General features: G+C 48.8%; 1 protein-coding gene and 1 long non-coding RNA gene across 3 annotated transcripts in view; one reads left to right on the top strand and one right to left on the bottom strand.

The window, feature by feature from the left end:
• IGF1R (insulin like growth factor 1 receptor) overlaps positions 1-24,189 on the top strand; it is a 280,892-nt gene that overhangs the window by 41,770 nt on the left and 214,933 nt on the right. For both annotated transcript variants that reach the window (XM_032468865.1, XM_032468866.1), the window contains exon 2: positions 8,941-9,486. In XM_032468865.1, coding sequence (XP_032324756.1) covers positions 8,941-9,486 — 546 coding nt within the window. The remainder of the gene's footprint in view (positions 1-8,940; positions 9,487-24,189) is intronic.
• Positions 3,840-12,341, bottom strand: LOC116660166. The gene is made up of 3 exons (XR_004315520.1): positions 12,184-12,341; positions 9,952-9,954; positions 3,840-3,850 (listed from the first exon to the last, which is right to left on the bottom strand). It is a non-coding gene; the product is annotated as an uncharacterized LOC116660166 (long non-coding RNA).

The raw sequence follows: 24,189 nt of genomic DNA, 5'->3' as shown, positions 1-24,189 counted from the left end.
TCTCCTGGCTACACAGAGTCTGCATTTGGGGGTTGAGGGTGCCGTCCCCCTGCACTACAGTGGGCCTGGGCAGTGGTGAGGAGGCTGCCCCCAAGGAGGACCCTGCAGCGGGGCTGTAACCTAGGGAATCAAGTTCCCTGGTGCTGCTTCGTCAACAAGACAACCAGCCATCGGAAGTGGGACAAATGAGAAAGGATTCAGAGGCTCCCATAAAGGCGCTTTTGAAATACAGAGACTTAGAAACAGTATTGGGCTTTCGATATTTTAAGATCAGAAAGGAACTTGGAGTCACTGTCAGAGCAGGCATAGTTGTTTTCGTGAAGACCCAGGAAAACAGTTGGTGCACCTCTGTCAAAGCAAATACAGCTTCATTCTTCATCAATCTGCCCGGCTCCAGATGCTTTATGTGATGGGGACACTGGGACTTCTGTTCCCTCTCGTCTTTGAATTAATTCCTGGTAAAGTTTCCACTTCTCCATTGGCGAGGCAGGATGTAAGCATCTCACCAGATTTTGTTAAGTTCTTTGCCACATTGTAGCACCCTGTATTCAGGACTGCATCTTAGGTGTGCATGGATGTCTTAGATTGTGTTTGCGTGTACCATAGACACAACTTGAGTGTGGGGCAGTGAGCTTGTTCGTGGCACATTGAAAATTACACTTAATTTTTAATTTCTGTCCCCAGAGTCACCTTGTAGTGCAATCCCTGACATTCCTCTGACGGCCTTTAGTTATTGAATGTGTCAGGTGGCCGGGACTGCTGTCTGCTGATGTAATGCAAACACATCCTCATTGCTACTCGCAGATAAAAGGCTTGACGTGAATTGTCTGTTTACACTTACATGGGAAATTCTACTTTAACAAACTCTGGAGTGTCAGTAGTGTTTGTTATCACAACATTGTCTTTTTTCCCCCATCTCTGGTTTTTTGGTTGGTTGCAATCTACTGAGGAGAAGCGGGTGGAAGGAAACCCAGGCCCCGTCTTCCCTGAGTGCACGGAAGATGTGCTGAGACCTTGATGCGGGGAAGGGGCTGCAGACCCGACAGCCACGGTGGGCCGGGGGGCCGTGGGGACCCTCTGTTTCACCCCATCTTCCTCTTGCTTTGCTGTGCTTTGTGAATAGTGTCTGTGGGTTGCTTGGGGATTTTCTGGTGAAGAGCAGTTGAAGAACTACAGGTGCACAGGCTTTTCCTGTGCCACGTGGCGAGTGTGGTGGGCGGGGAGGGTAGTGACAGGTGAGGGGGGTTAAAGGATTATTTTCTGGGGCACTGATTCTCACAGGGTGGTATCCAGGCCAGCAGGGCCAGCGTCAGAGGGTCGCTTACTAGAAGTGCAAGTTCTTGGGCCCTTGCGCTTTGTGTTTTACCAAGCCCTCCAGGCAGCTCTGATGTGCACTCGGGACTTTGAGGACTGTCCTTCTACCTGCAAGATGAAGTTGACCTCCTAAGCACGTGTCTCAGTCTACTTTCTAGCATCTGCCCTGCTGTCACCCTTATTCTGCTGTACTCCTGGGGTTCCCCTGAACCACCACGAGCCACCTCCAGGTACCCCTCCCTTGCCTTTCCTGGCAAGACCCTGCCCATCTTTTAGGTTGTCCTCAGGGATCCCATCCTCTGAGGAGGCTTCCTGACCTCTCCAGAGGTGGGGAGTCATGGGCCCCCTTCTTTGGGGTCCCAGAGCCCCTGTCCGTGGACTATTAAAACTTTTTTCTCATTTAACTTGCCACTGGCTCGAGAAGTGGGTGCTCCGTCTCCTTGTATAAAATCAGTTACACACAGATCCTCCCCTACCCTCTTGAATCTGTGTGGCTTTCACAGAGTGAAGGGCCTAGACAGTTGTTGAGGGACTAAGTTATTGGTTCCGAGGAGTTAATTTTAAGGGAAGTAAAGAACTATTATCCTGGGCCACTGGCTGAGACAAAAAGGTTTTGTTTTGTTGGATTTTACCACTAGAACCAGAAGTGATAACTGGTTCATGAAACATGTTTTTCTTTCATTATTTGCCTGTAGACCTGCAGGAAATTGGGGCTCATTATATTTCCCGATGTCTTTTATTTCCAACGACAGCCAAGACTGTCCCATATATTTTTTTTCTTTTGTTTAATGAGGTGGAGTTAACTAGGTTTATTTATTTATTTATATTTGGAGGAGGTACTGGGGATTGAACCCAGGACCTCATGCATGCTAAGCACATGCTCTACCACTTGAGCTGTACCCTCCCCCTTGACTGTCCCATATTTTTAAAAAAGAGTTGCTCAAAGTGAAAATTCTTAGTGGAATTGTGTCAGAAGGCTAATCCATGGTTTTGCTCATTTCCCCCATTATTGTATATTAGTAATATTTAAATTGAGACAACACAGTGGATGAATATTTTTACTAGTGTTTAATTTATATAGTGATAGTGCTTCAGGCTTATTACTATCGACGGGAGCACGAAAGTTCTTAATCTGATCCTATGTTGGCTCCTGTTGGATAGGTATGAACAGCCCATTTTGCAGGTATGAAGAATGAGGCTTCAAGAAGGGAAGGATGTGACCCTTTGAGGGCAGGAGCCAGGCAGTGGCATTCTGGGTCTCTGACCGGAGTGACTGTGTGTTTCTAGGACCCAGGATTGGGTTTAATGTAGAGCGTATAATAGAGTTGTAATTGGATTTCTTGTATAGCTCTTCCAAATTCTTAGATGCCCAGCTTTTGGGGGTTTTCTCTGCCAAGTGTTTTTCATTAGCCCTTCTTATATTAGCAATTCTTAGGTCTCTATTTTCCAAATATGTGTAGCTTGTTTATGCCATTCCCGCAGATCCCTAGAGCAGAAAGTCTACCTTTTGATGTTTTAAAAATACCTAGGAATTTTAGAGGAATAGTATTTCTTTCAACGGGAAGACTTTATTTAAAATAGTACTTTTGGTGCAGTGAATTCTGTCCCCTGCAGCCCTGGCCCACCCGCCTGTCTGCCTGCTTCCTTCCCTCCAAGGTGGCGGGGCTTGGGGGCCAGACCACCGCCGGCCTGGCCTCTCCAGCCCTCTCCCTTCCCAGGCCCCTGCCCCCCGCGGTGCTGGTCCTCCGTGGTTTGGTCCTGCTGTTGTTGGTCCCTGGCTTCAGGCTGCTGCCTAGGCCACCTGTCCCTACCATCCAGCTGTGTCCTTTCCCTCTGCTTCCTGCCTGCCTTCCACTCCATGAGCGTCCCTGGTTCTTCATGGGCCAGCCTGAGATCTCACGTTCCAGTGCCTTTCCTGAGGTTTGCGAGTTCTTTGACTACCTGCTGCTTTGAAAGGGGAGAAGCAGTGCTTTACGATTTCCTTTTCACCGTCAGCGAGTCGCAGGCCGGGCGTGCCTCCCCTTGCTCCACCGTGTGGGACACGCGCCCCTTCGATGATCCTGCTACTTCGCAGCAGGGAAGCATGTTGTAGTTTCGCTTTCCTGTTTGTGGCTTGTGCCTTCCGAGCCCTGTGGTGTCATGCGTGGTCCAGCTGGGTTTTCCCTCTTCTGTTCCTATCACAAAACAGCCCAGAGACTGACAGTGTCACTCATGGAATCCAAGGCAGCTGGTGGACGTGCCCTGCCTTGCACTTTGTGGCTTGGGCTTACGTTTGCCTCAGGAATAAGCAGGATTTTTTCCTGCTTTTTTCTTTTTCTTCTGTGAATGGGGAGAAAAGTGTCCAGTGTGGGGGCAGCTCTTTCATCTGAAGCAGCTGTTGGTCCCGGCCCCATAGGGTGGCTTCTGCGCACGGAGTGGTCTGCACTGGCTGCAGATGGGAGCCAGGAGGCAGTGGAAGTGATTCTTCCCTGCTGTCTGTGTTGGTGGCAAGAGAAAACCTTCAACAAACTTCAGTGTGAGTCTTCGTGCTCTTCCCCTGGGTGCTGAAGTTTCTGGTCTGTTGGAAATGGTAGCCAGCAAATTGATGCGAACACTTCATAGCATGATCAGACAGACCCATGGTGAGTACAGCAGTAGACTGCATCCAAGGACACCTCTATAAAGACTTCTGTTTATTATTTAGGAGCAAACATACTTAATTTATAATGGCATAGAAGGAATATGAATGTTTAGGGCTGGGCACAGGAAGAAATAAATAGTACACAAGGAAAAAAAATAAAAGACTTTCATGTTGAGTCCTTGGCCTGAAGCTGGGGCATGCATCTTGGTTTTGAGAGTACTCTGGGGACAGATACCCACCAGATTCTGTGTTCTCTCCACTTCACCTCAGGCTGACTTAACCTAAGAGTGGAAACCAGGATGCGAGCCTCGCGTTGGCTCCCAGTAAGACAGCACATCTTTGCGGACGCTGCTGTGTGCCTGGCATTAGGTGTGGAGGATGTAACAGAGAACAAACAGTGCGAACCCCTGCTTCCAGTGGGGGTAAGAGACAGTGATTGCTCAGCTCAGTAATGTCGTTTCAGTTCTGACACTTTCAGGCATGAAAAGTCCTGTGAGATAGAGAAGTGAGGGAGGGGGAGGGAGTTGGGGAGAGGAGCTGGTGAAGCCAGGATGTTTGGGCAAAGCTCTGAGGAGGTGGCGTTTGAGTGGACAGCCCCGTGGTGGGAATGAGGCAGCCGTGTGATGGGGAGCACTCCAGACAGCTGGGGATGCAGGAAGGCGCTTGGGGGCTGCAGTGTGCTAAGCAAGAACATACTAGACCAAGAGGTAGCAGGAGGCTGGGGCGAGCTGTGGCTGACTCTCTTGGGCCCCACACTAGGTCAAGAATGGACTGGAGGGTGGAGGCTCCTGGATCTTGGGGAGACTGTCTCTGTGGTCCAGGCTGGAGACGGGGATGGCACAGATCAGAGCTGAAGTGGTGGATGGAGACAGACAGACAGACAGACGTGGTGAACTCCATTCACTGTGCATGTGTGTTCATGATGTGCTTACCATGTGCAAGTACTGCTTCAGGCACCAGAGATTTTTCAACAGAAAATAATCTGTGGTCCTCCTGGAGCTGACATTGTGGTGGGGGTGGTCAGCATGAGAAGAAAAGCCCTGGCTAGGTCCTGAGGAGGGTGGACATGCCCTGGGAGGGAGGTGGACGGGGAAGAGTGCCTGGGAGTCCCACAGGCTTGGGAACCAGAGCCCAGAGGACCCTTTTTCCAGCTTTATTGAGATATTTTTGACATTAATATATAAAACTTGCAGATACTAACTACTGTATATAAAATAGGTAAACAAGTTTCTACTGTACAGCACAGGGAGCTCTAACATCTTGTAGTAACCTATAATGAACAAGAATATGAAAATGAATATATGTATGTATACGCATGACTGCAACATGATGCTGTACACCAGAAATGGACACATTTTAACCTGACTATACTTCAGTTAAAAAATATGACATAAATATAAAGTGTACATTGTGATGATTAGATACATGTATACGTTGCAAAAAGATCACCACAAAAAGGTCAGTTAACTCCTCCATCCCTTCACCAAAGATATGATTTCTGTGTGTGCGTGTGGTGCTAACATTGAAGATCTGTTCTTCTAACAACTCCCAAGTATATAAAACAGTCTCGTTAATTATAGCCTCCAAGCTGTGCGTCAGCTGCCCGGGTCCTATTTCTTTTATAGCTAGGCATTTGTGCCCCTGGACCAACATCTCCACCGGCCCCTGGCAACCACCATTCACTCCATTTCTCTGAGTTTGGCTTTTTTTTGAGTCCACATGTAAGTGAGAACATACAGCGTGTGTCTTTCTCTGTCTGACGTTTCAATTAGCATGAGGCCCAAGAGGACCCGTGGCTGCCTGGATACATATGGAGTGAAGGGAGAGAAGACTTGGGTTTTTGATGTGAGCAGTTCAGGGAATGGAAGTGTCATGGACTGAACATGGAGGCTTGGGAGACGGACTGGGGTAGGGGCCGGGGTAGGAAATGAGTTATTGGACCCCTGAGTGGAGATGTGGAGAAGGCAAGTGGATATACAGCTGCTGATTTTGGGGACTCTGGGCCGATGACATGCATTTGAGAACTGCCCAGCGTACAAGTCCAAGAGGAAGCATGGGCAGTGGGCATGTGGGATTGGAGGGGCTGAGAGAAGGAGGCAAGGCCAGAAGACTCTGACAGGGTCAGGTGAGATGAGGACTGGGGCCGTCATTGGCTTTGACGTGTCATCGGTCAAACTCTGCTAAGCTGTTTAGTATCATGATTGGGGCAGAAGCTTAGTTGGAGTGGATTGGGGGTAACCAGTTGGCGAGGCTAAGAGCTGGGACTCTCGAAGGCCTTGTGACAGGTTTCACTTCCAGGGGCCTGCCCCTGTGCCCTTATACGGATGCTCTGACCTCTTGAATTGATTCCCTCACCTTCCTGGGGGCAATGGCATGACGTGGTGTGAGGCACTGTGGAAAGCACCTCACGAGATGAGACATGTCCATGCAGCCAAAGCTTCCAGCACAGCCGCTGTCTGGCATGTGGGTGTTCTCAGAGGCTTTCTCCCAGGCTCTGCTCTTAGAAGCCTCATTTTCTCATCAGTAAAAAAGAGGAAATTGGGCCAAATGAAGTTTCCAGTTCTAGGTTCTCACACTTTGCTTGCCCCTCCGCCCTGGGGTCTCCCCGTCTTCCCCCTTCCCACACTGCATCTGTCCACTTGCTGCCTGCAGCTGTAGCCCCCACTGGACTCCTCTCCCCTTTGCCCTCGTCTCTTCCGCTTTGATTCTGTCTTGCACTCGGATTGATCCTCCCCCAAGACCTTGCTTGGGCTTCTCTCTCACTCAGGAGTCTTGAGAGTGGCCTCCTTCCTGAGATAAGAGTTCCCGTCCCCACCTGTGATCTTTTATAACTTGAGCTCTGTCGCACTCACTGCCTCTGCTCTCCCCTGCACCCCTGACCGTCAGATTTGCTGTCCCTTGAATGTGTCTTCTGCTTTTTCTCTGACCTCTGGAATGTTATACCCAGCTTTAAACCCCACCCATCTGTCAGGAGCCAGTGCGTGCGCAGTGTCCCTTGGTGCTGTGATGGAAAGGACCATCTCTCTGCAGGAAGGTCCAAGGCTATCCCTGTTAACCCTGCTTAGATCCACTCAGCGTCTCGAGTGGACCCACAGTGTGCGCTCACCGCCCGCCTCCTGCCCCGCTGGACAGTTGCTTCCCATGGGTCTCAGCTCCTGCCTCTGCCACCAGCCTCCTTCGAGGGCGGGGCCCTGCTTCTTTGTCTCTCCTGCAGTGCTCTGCGGTATGGGGTGCTTCACAAATTAATAGATTACTCAATCAGAAAATGTCACTTTATCTGAGAACCTTTAAAGGGAAGGTTTGGGAATAATTAAATCCTAAGAAAGGATATTAACCAAGGGTTTTTCTTTGGGTATATAACTCGAATTTTAGAAATAAAAAAATTTCCAGCATTGTGGCTATTTTATCAAAAGCCTTTAAAATCTGCAAATGCCTTGGCCCCCCAATTCTACTTCTAGGGATTTATCCTAAGAAAATAGTCTGGAGTATTTGCAGAGACTGTTCACAAGAGTATTGTTTATGATGTGAAAAAATGAAGATAACCTAAATATCCAGCAATAGAGGGTTGGTTTCAAAAAGAAGAACTTACGGTACATGTTTGTGTCCTAGAATTACTGTCTCCTTAAAATGGTGATGTAGAAGGTCATTTATTGACTTAGTAAAATATTTACACAAAATGAAGGAAGTATGTTTGAAAATATTATATTGTCTAATTTCCTTTACCTTAAATTATAGAGAAAGGATAATTGGCATAGGTAGTGATGAGTGATTACCTTGGGATGTTGGGATTATTGATGACTTTTATTATCTTTCTGCTATCACCTAACATTTCTGGAGGAAGTGTACTTTTTTTTAAACTTTTTTTTATTGAGTTACAGTCATTTTACAATGTTGTGTCAAATTCCAGTGTAGAGCACAGTTTTTCATTTATACATGAACATACATATATTCATTGTCACATTTTTTTTTTGCTGTGAGCTACCACAAGATCTTGTATATATTTCCCTGTGCTATACAGTATAATCTTGTTTATCTATTCTGCATATGCCTGTCAGTATCTACAAATTTTGAACTCCCAGTCTGTCCCTTCCCACCCCCCCACCTTGTCAACTACAAGTTTGTATTCTGTCTGTGAGTCTGTTTCTGTTTTGTATTTATGTTCTCTCTCTTTTTTTTTTTTTTTTAAGATTCCACATATGAGCGATCTCATATGGTATTTTTCTTTCTCTTTCTGGCTTACTTCACTTAGAATGACATTCCCCAGGGACATCCATGTTGCTGCAAATGGGTCATGTACTTTCTTGATAAATAAAACACTTGATTAAAGTTGGAGTTGTACATCTCTTTTATTCGTATAAATCACATGTTCTTATCTTTCTGCTAAGTTAGCCTTTATATCTACATTCACGCAGTACCAGGGTGAGCCCTAGGCCACCTGCCCATGTCAAAGGGTAGAAGGGAACATGGGAGCCTGCTTCTTGGGGTCCCCACCTTCTAGTCATGGGGACTGTTCTCCAGTGTAGACTCTACTGCGTGGCGTCCTTGAGGCTGGCTGCAGTAGTGAGTTGTCACATGGCTCCTGAGCTGTTCAGGCACAGGGCACGGGCATGCCACAGCGGGGATGGGGAGTGAGCAGCCTGGCAGCTGCGCAGTCTGGCCTGGGTTGCAACCTTGACATGCCCCTGCGCTCCTGTGCGACCCTGGGCTCTAAGCTGCGGTTGCCCATTGGTGGGATGTGGACGACATCTCCCACGGTGGTGAGCTTGTTGCATGGTGCCTGCCCCAGAGTGGTTGCTTCCTGAGTGACGGCTGACGGGCTAGCTACCCAAGTCGTCCACTTGCAGCCACACCAAAAGTTGGGCTGCCATGAAGAAACTGGGTGTTCTTTCTTTAGTTATAATATAGGTTTCCTGGAAACTAGCCATATTGTGGGTTGGAAAACAGATTAAAAAAAAAATTGCTTTTAACTGAACCACATCCCACCTTCCCCTCTTGTCCCCCTGCAGTCTGCGGGCCAGGCATCGACATCCGCAATGACTACCAGCAGCTGAAGCGCCTGGAGAACTGCACGGTGATCGAGGGCTACCTCCACATCCTGCTCATCTCCAAGGCCGAGGACTACCGCAGCTACCGCTTCCCCAAGCTCACGGTCATCACCGAGTACCTGCTGCTGTTCCGCGTGGCCGGCCTGGAGAGCCTCGGCGACCTCTTCCCCAACCTCACGGTCATCCGTGGCTGGAAGCTCTTCTACAACTACGCCCTGGTCATCTTCGAGATGACCAACCTCAAGGACATCGGGCTGTACAACCTGAGGAACATCACCCGGGGGGCCATCAGGATCGAGAAGAATGCCGACCTCTGCTACCTCTCCACGGTGGACTGGTCCTTGATCCTGGACGCCGTGTCCAATAACTACATCGTGGGGAACAAGCCCCCGAAGGAGTGCGGGGACCTGTGTCCAGGGACGATGGAGGAGAAGCCGTTGTGTGAGAAGACCACCATCAACAATGAGTACAACTACCGCTGCTGGACCACGAACCGCTGCCAGAAAAGTAAGCCAAGCGCATGACCGTGGCTCCCTGCTGTGTCCCTCCCCCTTCCCCCTCTCCCCCTCCCCCTCCCTCTGCTTCTGAGCGTGAGGTTACACTCAATGAGGTGTGGCTGGATTGCGTTTGGACGTGGGGTCTTCGGGGGCTTCCTTTTGTACCTGGGAGTGCCTGGGTGCAGGACTGTGGCCTGGTGGGAGGCTGTCGTGGCCGCCGTCGGGGCCATTCCGATCACACACCAGAAAACATCCACCACACTTCTGGGCTAGAAGCTAGCCGACCTCCCGCTTTGAATTTCTGATGGGAAAGGGGACCTGGTGTGCTTGTAAGTGCCTCAGCCTCGCCGGTCAGGGGCTGTGTAGGTATCAGTTCTTTTATCCTTTGCCTGAAAGGACGTTTTTGGTAACACAAGGCTTCCTTAGTGCGAGTATAGAATATGCTGGAATAAAGGACGTTAAAGAGTGAATTCACATCCTGTGAAAGTGGTGACCTGCACCCTGTCTTTGGTCTTCAGTGATGACGTTATGACGCTTAGGTGTCCTGGTTTATGATGGCGTGTAGCCAAGTGGGGCGGGGAGCCCTGGACCAGTTTCCAGATGTCCTGGGTTCTGGCCGTCCACGCAGGTAGCTGTGTGGCGAGTGCGTTTGTACACCCCAGGCTTCTGCTTCCTTTCTTTTCTACCTCTTGCTTGAAGAATTGTGCAGATCTTAGGAAATCACATAGTAAAAGAACTTTGAAATGTGTTTACTGCTCTTGCGGGTCAGGTGGTAGTGTTTGGAAGCTGCTTGTTTATCTGCTGTACCATATTTTCCTTTCAGTATAACTGAACTCTTTTATTTTGTGATCAGCACCTTGAGCGTTGGGTTATTTGGTATTAAAATGTGACTCTGGGCCTTTGTCTAATTGCTTTTTTAGCAATATTTTGGTCTGTTGGCCAGGAAGGTTCCCCTCATTGGTTGGAAGGCAGTGTGGTTGCTATAAATAGCTATTTAATGGTCAGCCCAGTTCAGGACCCAAGGAGCCCATGTTCTCTAGCTAGTCATGAAGAGCCAGGAACTCCCGAGTTGGTAAGTGGGCCCAAACTGTGAAATGTGTAAAATAAACAAACCAAAGGCCAGACCCCTCAGGTAGGGCTGTTTCAGGTCCTTGCCAGCCAGGGCAGAAAGCTGAGCAGGGATGCTTTCATGCTATCATTCGATCTGCAGGTACGTGAACACTTGCTTGGTAAGAGAGGGGTCCTCTTGGCTGCAACCAGGACCTTGAAGAGCTGAGAATACCATTGGGCCACTGGGAGCATCCCTGTTGGCCAAGGTTTAGGGGGAAGACTGTGCTAAAGGCACATTTGTGATGGATTACACGGTACCCTATCATTAGGTTACCCGCTGGTTTTGAGAAAACAACAAAAAATACTTTCAAGTAGTCTTGACATTCTAAAATTTTATTTTAAAGGAAAAAGGCATTGTCAAGGAAGGCATCATATGTGTCGTGGAAAGATGTTGGATGTGGTCTGGGAAGCCTGGGTGACCTTGGGCCAGCCAGCGCCTCTGGGCTGTAATTGGGCATGTTTAGTGTGTTCCATCGGGCAGTCCCATATTATGCCTTAGTGGTGATCAAATGTGTGTGCAAAACTGTTTTGAAAACTCATAAGCTCTGTACTAAAGGGAGGTATTATTTAAAAAGTCATTAGGTGGGCACTTGCTCAGTGATTCTGTCAGTGTTTGTTTGGTCTCATTGTGGACTTTGGGCTGTTTCTGGCCGGCTGCTTGTTGAGGAAGCCTGGAGCAGGGGCGAGGCCTGAATTCTGGGTGCACATGTAACTGCAGCTGGAAATGAGCAAGTAATTTAAACTTGGCCTGGCCCTCAGTTTCTTCATCTGCAAAATGGAATTGATCCTGCCTTCCTCATAGGGCTGTTGGAACATTAAAAAGAGAAAGCGGAAAGGCTCCAAGGAACAGGGCTGGGGGATAGAAGTTGGGCCTTGCTGCTGGTACAGCGGATGCTGACAGGCCTGCTGGCTGGACACCCACTTTTCCAAGGCCACACCCCGCAGCCTTCCCCTGGCCAGTTGTCTCAGTCCTGCTGATGTTTTTCTGTGATTTCACAATGGAGTATTTATATAAAAATAATAACAGCATTCAGGGAAATTGTCTTCCCTTCACCTTGTCCTGAAAAGTCAAGCGTAGGCAGGTGTCTTGGAGATTTTCTAGTTGAATCTGAGCTCTTCCCCTTTGCATAGAGTCCCTTCAGACCTATGCCGTCCAGTAAGGCAGCCACTAGACACACATATCTCGTTGAGTGCTTGGACCATGCCCTGTCTGAATTGAGATTTCCCTTAAGTGTAAAATATACAAAGATGTAGGAAGGGGGAAACAAGAGAAGAGACTTCCTTAATATTTTGTATATTGATTACATGTTGAAGTGGTAATTTAGACATGAGATTAAGTAAAACATGTTATTACAATGAGCTTCACCCATTTCTTTTTGCTTTTGAACATGGCTACTAGAAATCTTTGAAATTATGGACGAAGCTCCCATCCTGACTCTTCCGGAGAGTGCTGCCGGTTCTGCCCCACGTCGCCTCTCTGGCTGAGCAGTGCTGTGCTGTGGTGGTCGTGCACCTCTGCAGGCGGGATGCTCAGGGGTCACTCAGAGCGCCGGGTGAATGGCGTTGAGTCCAAACCTAATGTCTGCCTTGGGTCCACATGAGCATTAAGATGGCCATTTAAAAAGATGAGGCATGGAAGAATCCCGTCCCGTTTTTCTTCCCAGGGCTGGCCACGGATGTCGGGGGAACATCTGGAGAGATGCCTCCGGTCACGAATGGGTGTGAAATTTTTGATGTAACGGAGAAATACTCTATCATGTTGTGCGGTTAGGCAGTCTTGACTCAATTCTCTCCTTTAAACTCCCTCTTTTATGACCTGACTCTGCAGCGGCACGCAGCTCCGTAGACAGCCCTGTTAAGGAAATCACTACTCTTATGAGTTCTCTGCCTGCTTTAGTATTTCTCTTTTACCTTACGATTTTGAGGGGTGTTTTTACGCAGGCTTGAGTTAGTCATTCCTAAAAATATGATTGACCCTTAAAAAGAAAAACTGTGTATGGCTTTCTCCTTTCAGTGAAAATGTAACTGGTGCCCCTGACGTGTGGCACGCGTGATTCTGTCATCCATGCCTGCCGACCTCACCAATGTTCCTCCTACCCGTCCAGCTACCTCTTCCCTGGCTTCTTTCTCACGTCCAGTCTGTAATAGCTGGTTCTCCAAAGTAACGCCCCAGGTCCTCTTTCCCCTGTCCTGTTCCCCCAGAACATCTCACCCGCTGGTGCTTCAGCATCCTCCCGTCTACCTCTGGCTTCCACATCCCATCTCCAGCCCAGACCTCCTTGTGAGCTCTCTACCCTGCACACATCCATGCCTGGACCAGCAGTGGGCCTCTCAGTGTCCAGTGGTCTTCCCTGGCTCCTCACTTCTAGCCCCAGGTCTTTCTAGTGTTCCTTTTCTTGGTCTCCGAGCTCCCGTGTCAGACACTGGGTGCCATTTGGATGCTTCCTTCTATGATTGGACACCAAGCCCTTTCCATCTGAAATGCTTCTCTGATCTGCCTTCCTCTGCTCTCCCCTCTGCCCGTTCCGTGTCACAGCCTCTCCCCAGCCTCTCTGCTTCTCTGTCTCAGCCCAGCGAACTTCCCTGCACACACTCTGACCGAGAGGTTCCCCTCCCTGAAGTCCTGGAGTGGGAGCCTGTGAAACCCCATGAAAGCTCGTCCCTGCGGACCAGCTGGCAGCTGCTGGTGGAGGCCTGCAGGGCTTTGTGGACCCCTGTGGGCCCTTCCCAAAGCGGAGAAACCTGCTTGTGGCCTGAGTACATTCTGGGCGTGTCCTCCAGTGCTTGGCGAGCATGGCTGTCACCCCAGGGGTTAGCACGCACCTGCTTTGTGAAAGACGGATCGTCAGGAAGACACATTCTCCCCCCTTGCCCAGCGAGCAGTGTGGAGTAACAGTCCTCAGCGAGCCAAAAGACTCGAGGATTACGAAATGCGGATGTTTCCTGTGTAATTGTCACGGTCGTTGCTCCCCAGGAGAAACCAGATCAGTTTGAGCTCTTAGCTGGCAGAGAGCGTTGACCATGGACGGTAGCTCTTCTCCCTCCTGCCCCTGTCAAGAGGGTTTAAGGCCAAAAATGATGGAGAGATTGGGAACTGTCTTAAAAGTTGAAGCTTGGCCTGGGGTACTGTTCATTCACTGAAGGTTGGCTATGTACAGGGAGAAAACAGGGGTGAACCTTCTCTGGGCCCCTGTGGTTCTCTCCCCTCCCATGGGGCTTTCTGGTACTTGATTTCAGGTATTGCAACACACACACACACACACACACACACACACTCCAAAGACTTACTGCTAAACTTAATCATTTTATAACCCATAAGGATAAACAGCTTGTGGTCCACTCGGATCACTGTATCGCCTGTGAGAACGCTTGGTCTTTGCCAGGAAATTGACTGAAGCCGGCGAGCCTGGCCGTGTTGGAAGCTGGCTTTGCTGGTGGTGCAGCCTTACTCCAATTAAAAGGTCATTGACTGGGAACAGCGGTCCCGGAGTTTGTTGCATTTCCTGCCGCCTTCAAAATGAGAAACCAGGAAAATAGCAGATTGGAGCCTTCGCGTGTGAAGGCAGGAAATGACTCCCTTTATCGACAAAAGGAAAACATTTCACTGCCATCTCACCAATGGGATCAGGGACTTAAAATGAAGGCAGGTAGTGTAAAGAAGACAATTCTACATTTTTTCCCTCCAAACAGGGTAAAAGTGGGGGACTTGTTTAAGTGCTTGTAAATCACCTATTGGACTGAGGTGAGGTGGGGAAGATGGTTTCTCTCCTCTGAGGCCCATGTATGTGATATGCGTTACTTCATCTTAACACTCCTTTAAATTCTTCCTCTTCTTCTTCATAAGTTTCAAGCTTCCTGTGAGGGATATTTCTTTCTGTGAAGAGCTGTGTGATTTGCTGCCAGTCCTGCTTGCCCCAGCCCTGGAGACTGCCAGGGCAGATCAGGATGGGGTCTGCATGGTTAGGTGGGGTCGAGAGAGGCCCCAGCATCTTGGAGGAGGGGCAGGCAGTCCAGCGGGCTCTGATGTGTGTGTGGGTCTGAGCTTGTCTCGTCTCCTGGAAGGCCCCTGCTCTGGTCAGCTGCTCCCAGTGTGGGGGTGATCTTTATTTAGAAGGGGGTCACATGCCCCTGGGCCTCATTTCTCTGCCTTTTATAGTCACGCGTGGAGACCGCATTCTGTTCTCCCTGACCCTGTTACCAAGATGGAGAGGCAGTTTGTGCTCGTGTTTCCCTGGGACCCTCTTAGCTGACCCCCCCCACCTCTTAGTTCACATGCCTTGCTCATGAAAGGCTTCATTCTTGGCTAACTGTCACCTAATGAAGGTGTCACTCTTCTGGGCTCCCTTTGGAAGTTTGTTTTTTAGAAACAAACGTCTTAGAAACTAAAAAGCTTTCAGAAAAACTTTGCTTGGGTGATGGTTGCAATTCTCGGTATTTGGAAACTGTCTGGAGTCCCTTCCCATCTCAGCAGTTAAACCTGCTTGTAAGACTGTTCTGGTTTCTTCCTGCTCCTAAAAAGCCTCTTTCCTTTTTTTGCGTTAATATTTCTATCTTGCTTTTCTTATGTGTTTGCCAGCATGCCATTCTCTGCTGGAGTGAGGATGACATGGAACATGTGGGCCCGCGACTAATCTTGTCCTGGGTTGCATTGGTCACCTTGAACACATAGGGTGGTTTAAGACTTCAGTTTGGCCCTGTGGAGCTGGGAGCCATGACTTGGAAACACGCTTCTTTCTAACATATGGTGTGACTCCAGGACTCGGGCTGCATTAGGTGGGATCTCAGAGCACCCTTCTGGGGTGGCATGCCCCTCTGACTTGGAGGAAATGACAGACAGTCAAGGTGTTCCGCAAACGCCGGTGGCAAGAGATGGAATCTTTTGGTCTACAACACACAGGATATTAAACAGAGCAGACATCTGTTTATCACTGTGCCTAACTTGGGAGTCTGGGTTTAAGAAATTTAGAGACCTTTTGTGTAGAAGAAGGAACCTCAGGTGGAAATCCAAAATCTAGACCATTCTGGGTTCTGCCACTGGCTACCATGTGCCCCAGCTGGACATTGTCACAAGAGCTGGGGTTGAGTCTCATTCCCAGTGGCCTGGCTTCTGGGTCTCTGAAGGAGCAGGTCACTGCAGGGCTCCAGTAACTGTGTGCACTGCCCCGCGGGAGGAGGCAGTGGGGCTGAGCGCCGCTCAGGGCTCGGGGGGACAATTGCCATCTTAGGTCAAGGAGTGATGGGGGCTTCTGGGGCCAGCGTAGGCCAAAAAGAGTGACCGCCCGGGTAAGACTGTGCTCCTGCAAGGTCTGCTTGGCCACTGGTCTGTGGTGCTCAGGGTGTCATGGGGCTGACCGGGACCTCACTCCTGATAATCCCAGGATGTCCGTCCCTGGGAACACTGTGGAGGCCGTTGATACAACAGCTGCCGCCACGTGCCTGCCACCTTCTAACTGACTGCTCTTCAAGCATGCTTTGGTGGCCCTAAACTTGGAAGATACTGGTTTCCCTTGTGACCATCGTGGCATTTAAGATTGAAACTTGCAAGAATATATAATTTTATACAAAATGGGATTAAAAAAAAAATAGCTACCTTCCAGCATGGACAAGTGGCATCATATGCTGGAGGTGTAAGAACAGTCTGTGAATTGAGAGGAGTCCCTCTGTGAGCCTCCTGTGCTCCCAGGTGCTGGGATGAGGCTGCCCATCTTCCATCAGTAAAACAGGGATGAGCGGGTTTGGAATTTGTAAAGCACCAGACGGACTGCTCAGCACATAGTAGGTTCTTGGGAAATGGTAGCAGCTGCTATTCTTTTTAAAAATTAAACTAAACCACCTAAGAGCTGCATCCTGAGATCATTTAAAATTCTGAGCATTAAGCTGGATTGGCTGTGTATGTTTACTGTCATATCTTAAATGGTCTTTCTCTATTGCTTTTTCTAAATTGCAAAAATTCAATTATCATAAATAGCATGGTGTAGTGTAGGAGTGGTTCTTGCTAATTTAATCCAAATTGTTCAAATTCCTGTGTCTGTCCAGATAAGCCATATCTTTAAAGAACATTCAGTGAGGGACCTACGTCTATATGGAGATGCCAGGGTTGCCTCCTCTATAGTTTCCTGTAAACTCTATTTATTTGGTTATCAAACCCTGCAAATTTATTCCACTTGCAAGCTTGGTGGTGGGAAGAATTCAGAATATCAACAAGATTCTTGTGTGATACTAACATTAAGTATTATCTTTTTAAGATGGGTTTTTCACAGAGAGCAGTGAAGTGGTTAGGGTAGGCATAATTTTTGGTAAAGAGAACTAACAAGGGTGTACATTTTTTTATTTGTGATGACTGCAGGCCTCACAGAGTGTAAAGGCAGCCAGCCGTCTCCTCCCGGCTGGAGCACGTGCCTGTTTATTCTCTTCTTTGGGTGATACTAGCTGTGTGCGTGTGTGTGTGCGTGTGCGTGTCTGTGCATGTGCTGTGCGTGCGTGCATACCACTTTGTCCTCCCACCCAGCCTCCTCCCGCTCTGGCTGTTTGTTTTGTTTCGTTTTCCTCCTCTCACCCCCCCAGTGCAGGAAGCAAACACTGGCGCTCTCTGTCCTGCCTGGGATCTTCCTTCCGTTCGAGGGGATCAGGTGGGTGGGAGAATGTTGTGCAGGAATGTCAGGCCCTCTCCCGGAAGCCCGGCTTCTGTTTCGTCTCATTATTGAACAGAAGTCGCTTTTTGTTTCTCAGCCCCAGTCACAAACAACCACCCGGTCCTCTCTGTCCTTTCTTCATGCCATTATTCACGGCATCCACGTGGGATGGGAACAGAGGCTGTGGTTTTGGGAACTCTTGTGTTTGCTGCCCGATACTCGTAGCCTTGTGCAGAGAGGCTGGGCAGATGGACCCCACGTGTGGCTGCCTCCCACTTGCTTTTGCATGTCCTAATGAAGGGATTTGGATGAAGGCTGTGAGGTTGGAGCCTCTGGAGCGGTGCAGGTGGTCCTGGCTGCCCTGAGTGGGGGACTGAGGCTGGGCAGTCCCCGGGTCCCTGGGGAGCAGGGTCTAGCTGTGATGCACCTACATCTGTCCTTGGCAGCAGATCTATGAACCGAGGCTGCCATTCTGGATTTCCGGATAGATGCAAAGTGCTCTGGATGGTTTTTAGCAGCTGCTGAGACCGGGGAGTTGGGCTTAATAGTAAAAAGGGGTGAAAAAAATAAAAGAAGATTGGGAATCATAGAGCCTGCAATACACAAAAGGCAAGATGAAGGTTGATATTATTAGAAACACTTCCCCGGCAGCCTAAGTGTTCCGATCAGGATTTTCTTTTACCAGAGAAGATGATAGTGATAATGCAGAGACTCATGGAAACCAGTCCGATTTCCTAGGTCCAGAAAAGGCAAGCTTTATTCCTAGGGTTCCCGGTATGTGTTTCCAACCTGATTGCTTGACCTTCGAATGGCATCTTGTGCTTTGCTAAAAGTAGACGAAATTATTAGGATCTTAGACTGTTCCTCAGATAGGTTGTAGGATATCTTTTTGTTCTCTTCCTCAGTGGACTTGAAATGATTGGGTTATTTTGTAACACACCGATACTTATCTTAGATGCTTTGGAATAACTGTATCAAAAAAGCTTTGGAACAGATTTTAAGCAAGGTTGCAGAACATGTTTCCCGCGTGTGCTTTCTTCCACTCACAAGGGAAGACAGAGCAGTCCAGATGCAGGATAGGGTGTCTCCAGCTTGTTCTTTGTAAGCTCACTGGCAGTCTGGGTGCTGTCCGGGTGGAACGGTCTAGGTGACGTGTTGTCGTCTTCTGAGATCACGGAATTTCCTGCCCCGCCGTCCCAGCTGCCCCTCACTCTGGCCATCCTTTTATGTTCGCCGAGGCTCCAAGGACCTTGACATCATCTTTGCTTATGAATAGAATTCTGAGAATGTATCATTTTCTCAGAAGAATGCTTCTTCAGCTCAACAAATATTTCTTGTTTGTTGAGAAAAAATCCTTGGAAAAGTCACTGGATACCAGAGATGGGTGGCTCAGAGTGGGGGTGAACTTCTGGGTCTGTTTGAATCAAGCCCTTATTTATTGATAGGCAATTGATAAAACAGCCAAAGCCAACTTAATGGTCGTTTTAAGCTAACTTTGGGGAGGCAGGGATAGCTTAAGTGGTAGAGCACATGCTTAGCATGCATGAGGTCCTGGGTTCAATCCCCAGTACCTCCTCTAAGAATAAATAAATAAATAAGCCTAATTACCTCCCCCCCCCAACAAAAAAAAAGGATAAATTTGTTTTGTAGGATTAGTTTGATTGTACATTTATTGAAGATCACACAGTGACGAGAGCTCTCAGGGCCCCGCCGTTCCTTCTGTGGAGGAGACGTTGAGGCTTCAGTCACCGATTCAGTGAACTTCGTGCTAATGCCTTGGGATTGCGGGGCTTCAGACCCTCGACTCGACTTGGTCCCGTGGGAAGGTTTACATTGTTTGTTTGGGTAACTGCAACTCTGTCTTGTTGGGCACTGTTAATCCTAATTCCTGGAGAGCCTCAGGTTAGAGAGGAGCCACTGAAGGTGTGGGAAAAGGAATTAAGTGGTCATTAGAGAGACATGGTAATGAGGATGGTGTTCAGACCCCACTTCCACCAATAGATAAGAGGTGAGTGGTTTTTGGTGAATGGTTTAATGTGAGCCAATGCAGATCTTTTTTTTTGGGGTGGGGGTGGGGGTTGAACAAGCCTAGTGCACCTCACGTATCTTTAAAAGCATAAAGCATAGACTTTCATATGCCAACTCTTCAACCTCCAGTTTCAAATTCTCCCACTATTGTCAAAATAAATGCAAACCTCTGGCCAGCATCTTCTCATCTCAGAAGCCAGGCTGGAGAGGCAGGTGGTGGATAATCAAATGGTAAGTAGGAGAGGGGAGGGCATCCCTGCCTCACAGTGCCTCACAGTCAGATGGAACTTGCATGAAAATTGTGAACAAGCAGGCATCATTGTTTATTACAGAAAGCACTGACCAGACTTCCTCCGCTACAGCTTAGCTGAGTGACCAAGCACCAGCCCTGCCCCCCTGCCCTGCTCCTTGGTCTCCTCCTCTTCTGAACTAAGTGAGCCCAGAATTTCCTTCCAGCTCTGAGTTTCCCTGTTGCAGAGTAAGGTGTTGGGGACCTGGGATGGATCCGCTGGCCCTGGCCTTCAATAAACACTATGAGAGAAGGAAAACAGATATTCTAGACTTGCAGTGGTGTGGAGCAGGTCACCTCTTTGGATGAGCCCTATTCTTAGGGATAGGCTTTGAGAGTGGTCCTCGGAGGGTAGACAAGATCTACGGGCTCTGATGAGCTCACCGACGGGTAGCAGATAGAGCACAGGCTGGTGAAGCATCCCAGTGATAGGGCAGAAGGAGGGAGACGTGGGTAGACAGGGCATCGAGAGTAGGAAATTCAGTAGGCTTCATGTTAAGTCTTGTGTCTTTGAAGTGACTTTTTCCGGTCTGGCTTTTGCTGTTACCAAAGTGAATTATTCACGAGTATTTGAGAAACAACGATGTAACATTGATTATGCTGGATGAATTTAAATTCATTTAAATCATTCTTTTCAACTAAAGGAAGCTTTCCCTTATCCAGAACCTCCTGGCCAGTGGCTGATGGCTCCCTGCTACCACTGAGTTGCTGTGTCTCAGAAGCACTGCTGGAGTGATCACAGTGGAAATGCAGCGCTTTCTGAGTAGCTGGGGCGTTGGGTGCATTTTGCCGTGTGCTTTGGTCCCTCCACAGCCTGGCGGAGGTGGGTCTGCACAGTGAGTTGCAGCTGGGGCCAGCAGCATCTGCCGAGGCTGTGCTCTTCATGGTCTCGCCTTAACCATTGTCCACTTGGTCTTCATGGCTTGGCTCAAGTCCATTCTTCCATGAAACCTTCCCGGATCTCCTGCGTGGAGGGTACACACGCCTACAGGTCTCACGTGCCACCATTGAGTGTCTGCCCTGTTCCCTGGTCAGTGACGGTTCCTCTCTATACCCAGTCAGGCGTTTCAGAAGGCCTTGCTGACTCATCTCCAGGTAGATGGTGAACCACTGTGGGTTCGGACTTGTGCTCTGTTTATATGTCTTGGTTGCCCAACCTCACAGCTGGAGTCGGAGGCCCATGGAGCACGTAGTCTGGAGAAATCTGTCTCCCCCATGGGCTTGACCGTGCAGGGAGCACCTGCATCTGAGTGGTTTGGTTCTCATCGGGGGCCTCGCAGACTAGGGAGTCCTCGCTTTGGGGTAATGCGAGGGTGAGAGCGAACCCCTGTTGGGATCTTGGTCCCTGGGCAGCAGACTTGCCTTACTCTTGCCCCGGCCCCGATAGGTACAGGAGTTTCCTAAAGGGATTTCTAAAATGTTTTCCAATGACCAAAGTGGTTCTAGTTGGAATGAGTGAACTGACGAAGTATCAGTGTTGCAGAGCGCCTGCGTGAGTGTCAGGTGGTGAGAGTATGCGGACACGTACCAGTCCGGGGGTTCTTAACCTCTGCTGAGCTGGAAATTACTTAGGCCTCCTTCTCCTCCCTCACATCCTTGCTAATATAAATCCAGTCTCGTTAACGAGGTGAAGGAGAATATATTATGTGCATCTCCTTCCTGTGGTAGACGATGAAGAGGTATGGATTCTAAGTAATATCTAATTGAGGCCTTGAGGTGTCTGTGCGGGTTTTGACACTTGTTACCCGGCCAGAATTCTCAGTGTTTCCATCGGCCAGCCTGTTTGTGCAGGTCCCCATGCGAGGCAATGAGAGATGATAGAAGCTGGGTATTTTGTTATGAAATAAGGTAAAAACACATGACATTCCAGAGAGAGAGACACACACACACACACACACACACACACACACACACAGCCTAGCCCATGTGACAAGGCACTCCACAATTTTTGCCTAAAGAGAGAGAAGCAACAAGTGTTAGGAGCACTGAGGGGTGAAAGTTCTGTATTTGGAGCTTCCTATGGAAGGAATATTTGCCTCGAGGGAAGTGGAGGCCTTTCATGAAGACGTCCACACTTGCTCCCTGTTTGCCCAGCGTTGTATACACAGCCCTCAGCCTGTGAATAGGTTGCACTCCAAAACTTTGCAAGGCGTTTGGAATGTGGAGGATGTTACTTCACAAAAGCAGAAGTCTGAATGGTGGTTGAGGACCCCGCCAACGGCCAGGCCCTGCGCCCCACCCGCCCCAGCCTGTCTGGCTTAGATAGCATTTGTGTCTGACTGCTGCCCGCAGCTTCGGGTCTTGGGGGAGAAGACTTGTTGAGCTTTCTCCTGGGAGCTGGTGCCTTTGCTGTTTGATGGATGAGGCAGGGGTGGAGGCGGGAAGCTGGTGGTTCCCACTTTTTATCTGATTAAAAAAAAGAAAAGATGTCTTCCCCAAGGGCTGAGCACTTCCCAGATGTTCAGGCTGGGGGGACCAGGCGGTAGGTGTGCGGTGGGACTAGGAGCTGGGACTCAGCGTCCCTGGTGTCCTGCTTGTCCGGGTGTGAGGATGCGAAGTGGAATCCAGAATGTGTCCATCGGGTGCCGCAGGAGATGAGAGGCAGAAGGTGCAGTCTGTGCCCTCGGAGGACTCGAGTTGGTTTCTGCATGGCAGACCTTTGGTTCACTACTCATGCCATGATTTTTCTGAGGTGTGGATTTGTGACCCATGTGTGGGTTCCATCCCCGGCTCCATCACCAGGGCCACCTAGCACGTTTTATCACGTAAGGTCACTAAAGCGCCTGATGGTGTCTGAAACCAGAATGGGCTCGAGACATTTTAGTTTCTTTTCTTTCCCCTACTTTAGACCTGAGGTGTGTGTGTTGGGGGGGTGCTTTTTATAACGTTTTCTTATTGTGAATTGTTCTCTGGAATCATCTGTGACAACAAAGGGACTCCAGACAGCCTCCTCCCTTTGTCCTTGTCTTTCTTTCCTCCAGTCAAAGGAAAACTCAGTGTGTGATCTTTGGCCTGGAGAAATACTAAATTTATGTGAAGTATGCAGACGTGAATGGGCGAAGGCAGGAATTGTGGCAGAGTGGACCTGCTGAAACCAATAAGTCATGTAAATGGGCAGAAAGAAATATTAAATTGATTACATCTTTCAGCTCCTGGTACTTCATGCAAAGATAAAGTAATGGGGAAAGGTGGTCATTTGAAGTCATAGAAAGATGAGGGAGTTCCAAAGCTAGCTGGGATTTTTCTGCCTGCTCAGAGTGGCTGGGATGACAGACTATGAAAGTGAGGATGTTGGAGGAGGGCAGTTTCGTTGAACACTCACTGCTTCCTGAGCAACCTCTGTTCCAGAGGGGAAGACGCTGAACTCCCCAGGCCTGGAAGATACTGAATAACAGCTCACTGCACTCGTCGGAAGCCTTCATTTAGCGTCTTGGGAAGACTCACAACATCTATATTATGAAACCACTTTAGATTTTTTAAAAAATGCATGTTGTTAACATTTTTTATTTATTAAGTGAAGCAGTAGATTGGAACTGAATGGGTTTGATCTCTCATCCCATGTCATGGGCTCAGAAACCCAAGGTTTTCCAGGATTTTTTTTTGTTAGTGTAAGCACATTTAATTAACAGGTTGGAAAAGCTTTGGAACAGTTTAGGCCAATCCATAGTTAATTATATCAGTGATTAGTCTTTTGATAAAATGGAAAGAATTAAACAAATTTACATTTCTTCTAGGATTTTATTTTGTTATTTAAGGTTATACTCAGTGAGTTAACTTTTGAACTAACAAATGAAAGCAAACTATAGCAGGTGACCATTAACTTTTTTGTGCTGTGTGTCACCCTCCAACACACCCCAAATTATTCTGTTAGCATCAACTATGAACGAAGAACCTACGTGCTTACAAGACTGATTTTTAAGGAGGCTCAACTTTTGGGATTTCCATGGCAAGGAAGATTTTTGGTGTGAGCCCCAGAAATGAGACCTTTCTGGAAGGCAGAGGCTGTCTCTCCAGGTGGGTGAGTCAGGAGCTGATGTGCATTCCACATGGCTTCCTGGCACTGACAGTTAGGATGCAGGGGCCACTAGCGCAGAGTGAAGGAGCTGGTTGGGGGATGTGCAGTGTGCTCATGTGGCTCTCAGAGTGGAAGGAAGCTTAGAGATCGTTTAGTCTGATCCCTGACTTGGAATCCCAACTCCAAGGACCTCAGCATGTGCTCCCACATGTCTACCCATTTCCACTTTAAGTTCCAGCTTTCATGGAACGTCTCCTGGGCCCACAGCTTCATTTTCCAGCTGACATGAGACCCCTGTAGTAGATGCACCCTTGACATGTTTCCTTGTATCTAAAGGTATGCTTGATGGTGGGGTGGGGGTGGGGGGTGTCTGCTCGCAGGGCCAGGGGTTGGGGGGTGGGTTCTGTAGGGGCCGGATTAGAGCAGACAGGCTGTGATGGGTTCAGAGTGCTTTGCCCTTGTAGAGCATGCCTGGTTTAGAAGGCGAGAAGAGGGCTTTTCCTGCAGCAGAGAAAGGATGGCTGAGACCCCTGGTCTCACTCCTTGTCGCTCACAGCAGGGCCCTTCAGAACTGCCCAGTATCTATGGATTTGGTTATTCAGGGATGTCCTGCCATTAAAACAAAAGTCCTTGGCCCTG

Source organism: Camelus ferus, chromosome 27 (genome assembly GCF_009834535.1).
Source record: "Camelus ferus isolate YT-003-E chromosome 27, BCGSAC_Cfer_1.0, whole genome shotgun sequence".
Classification (NCBI taxonomy): Eukaryota; Metazoa; Chordata; class Mammalia; order Artiodactyla; family Camelidae; genus Camelus; species Camelus ferus.
This window is presented reverse-complemented; position numbering and strand designations above follow the sequence as displayed.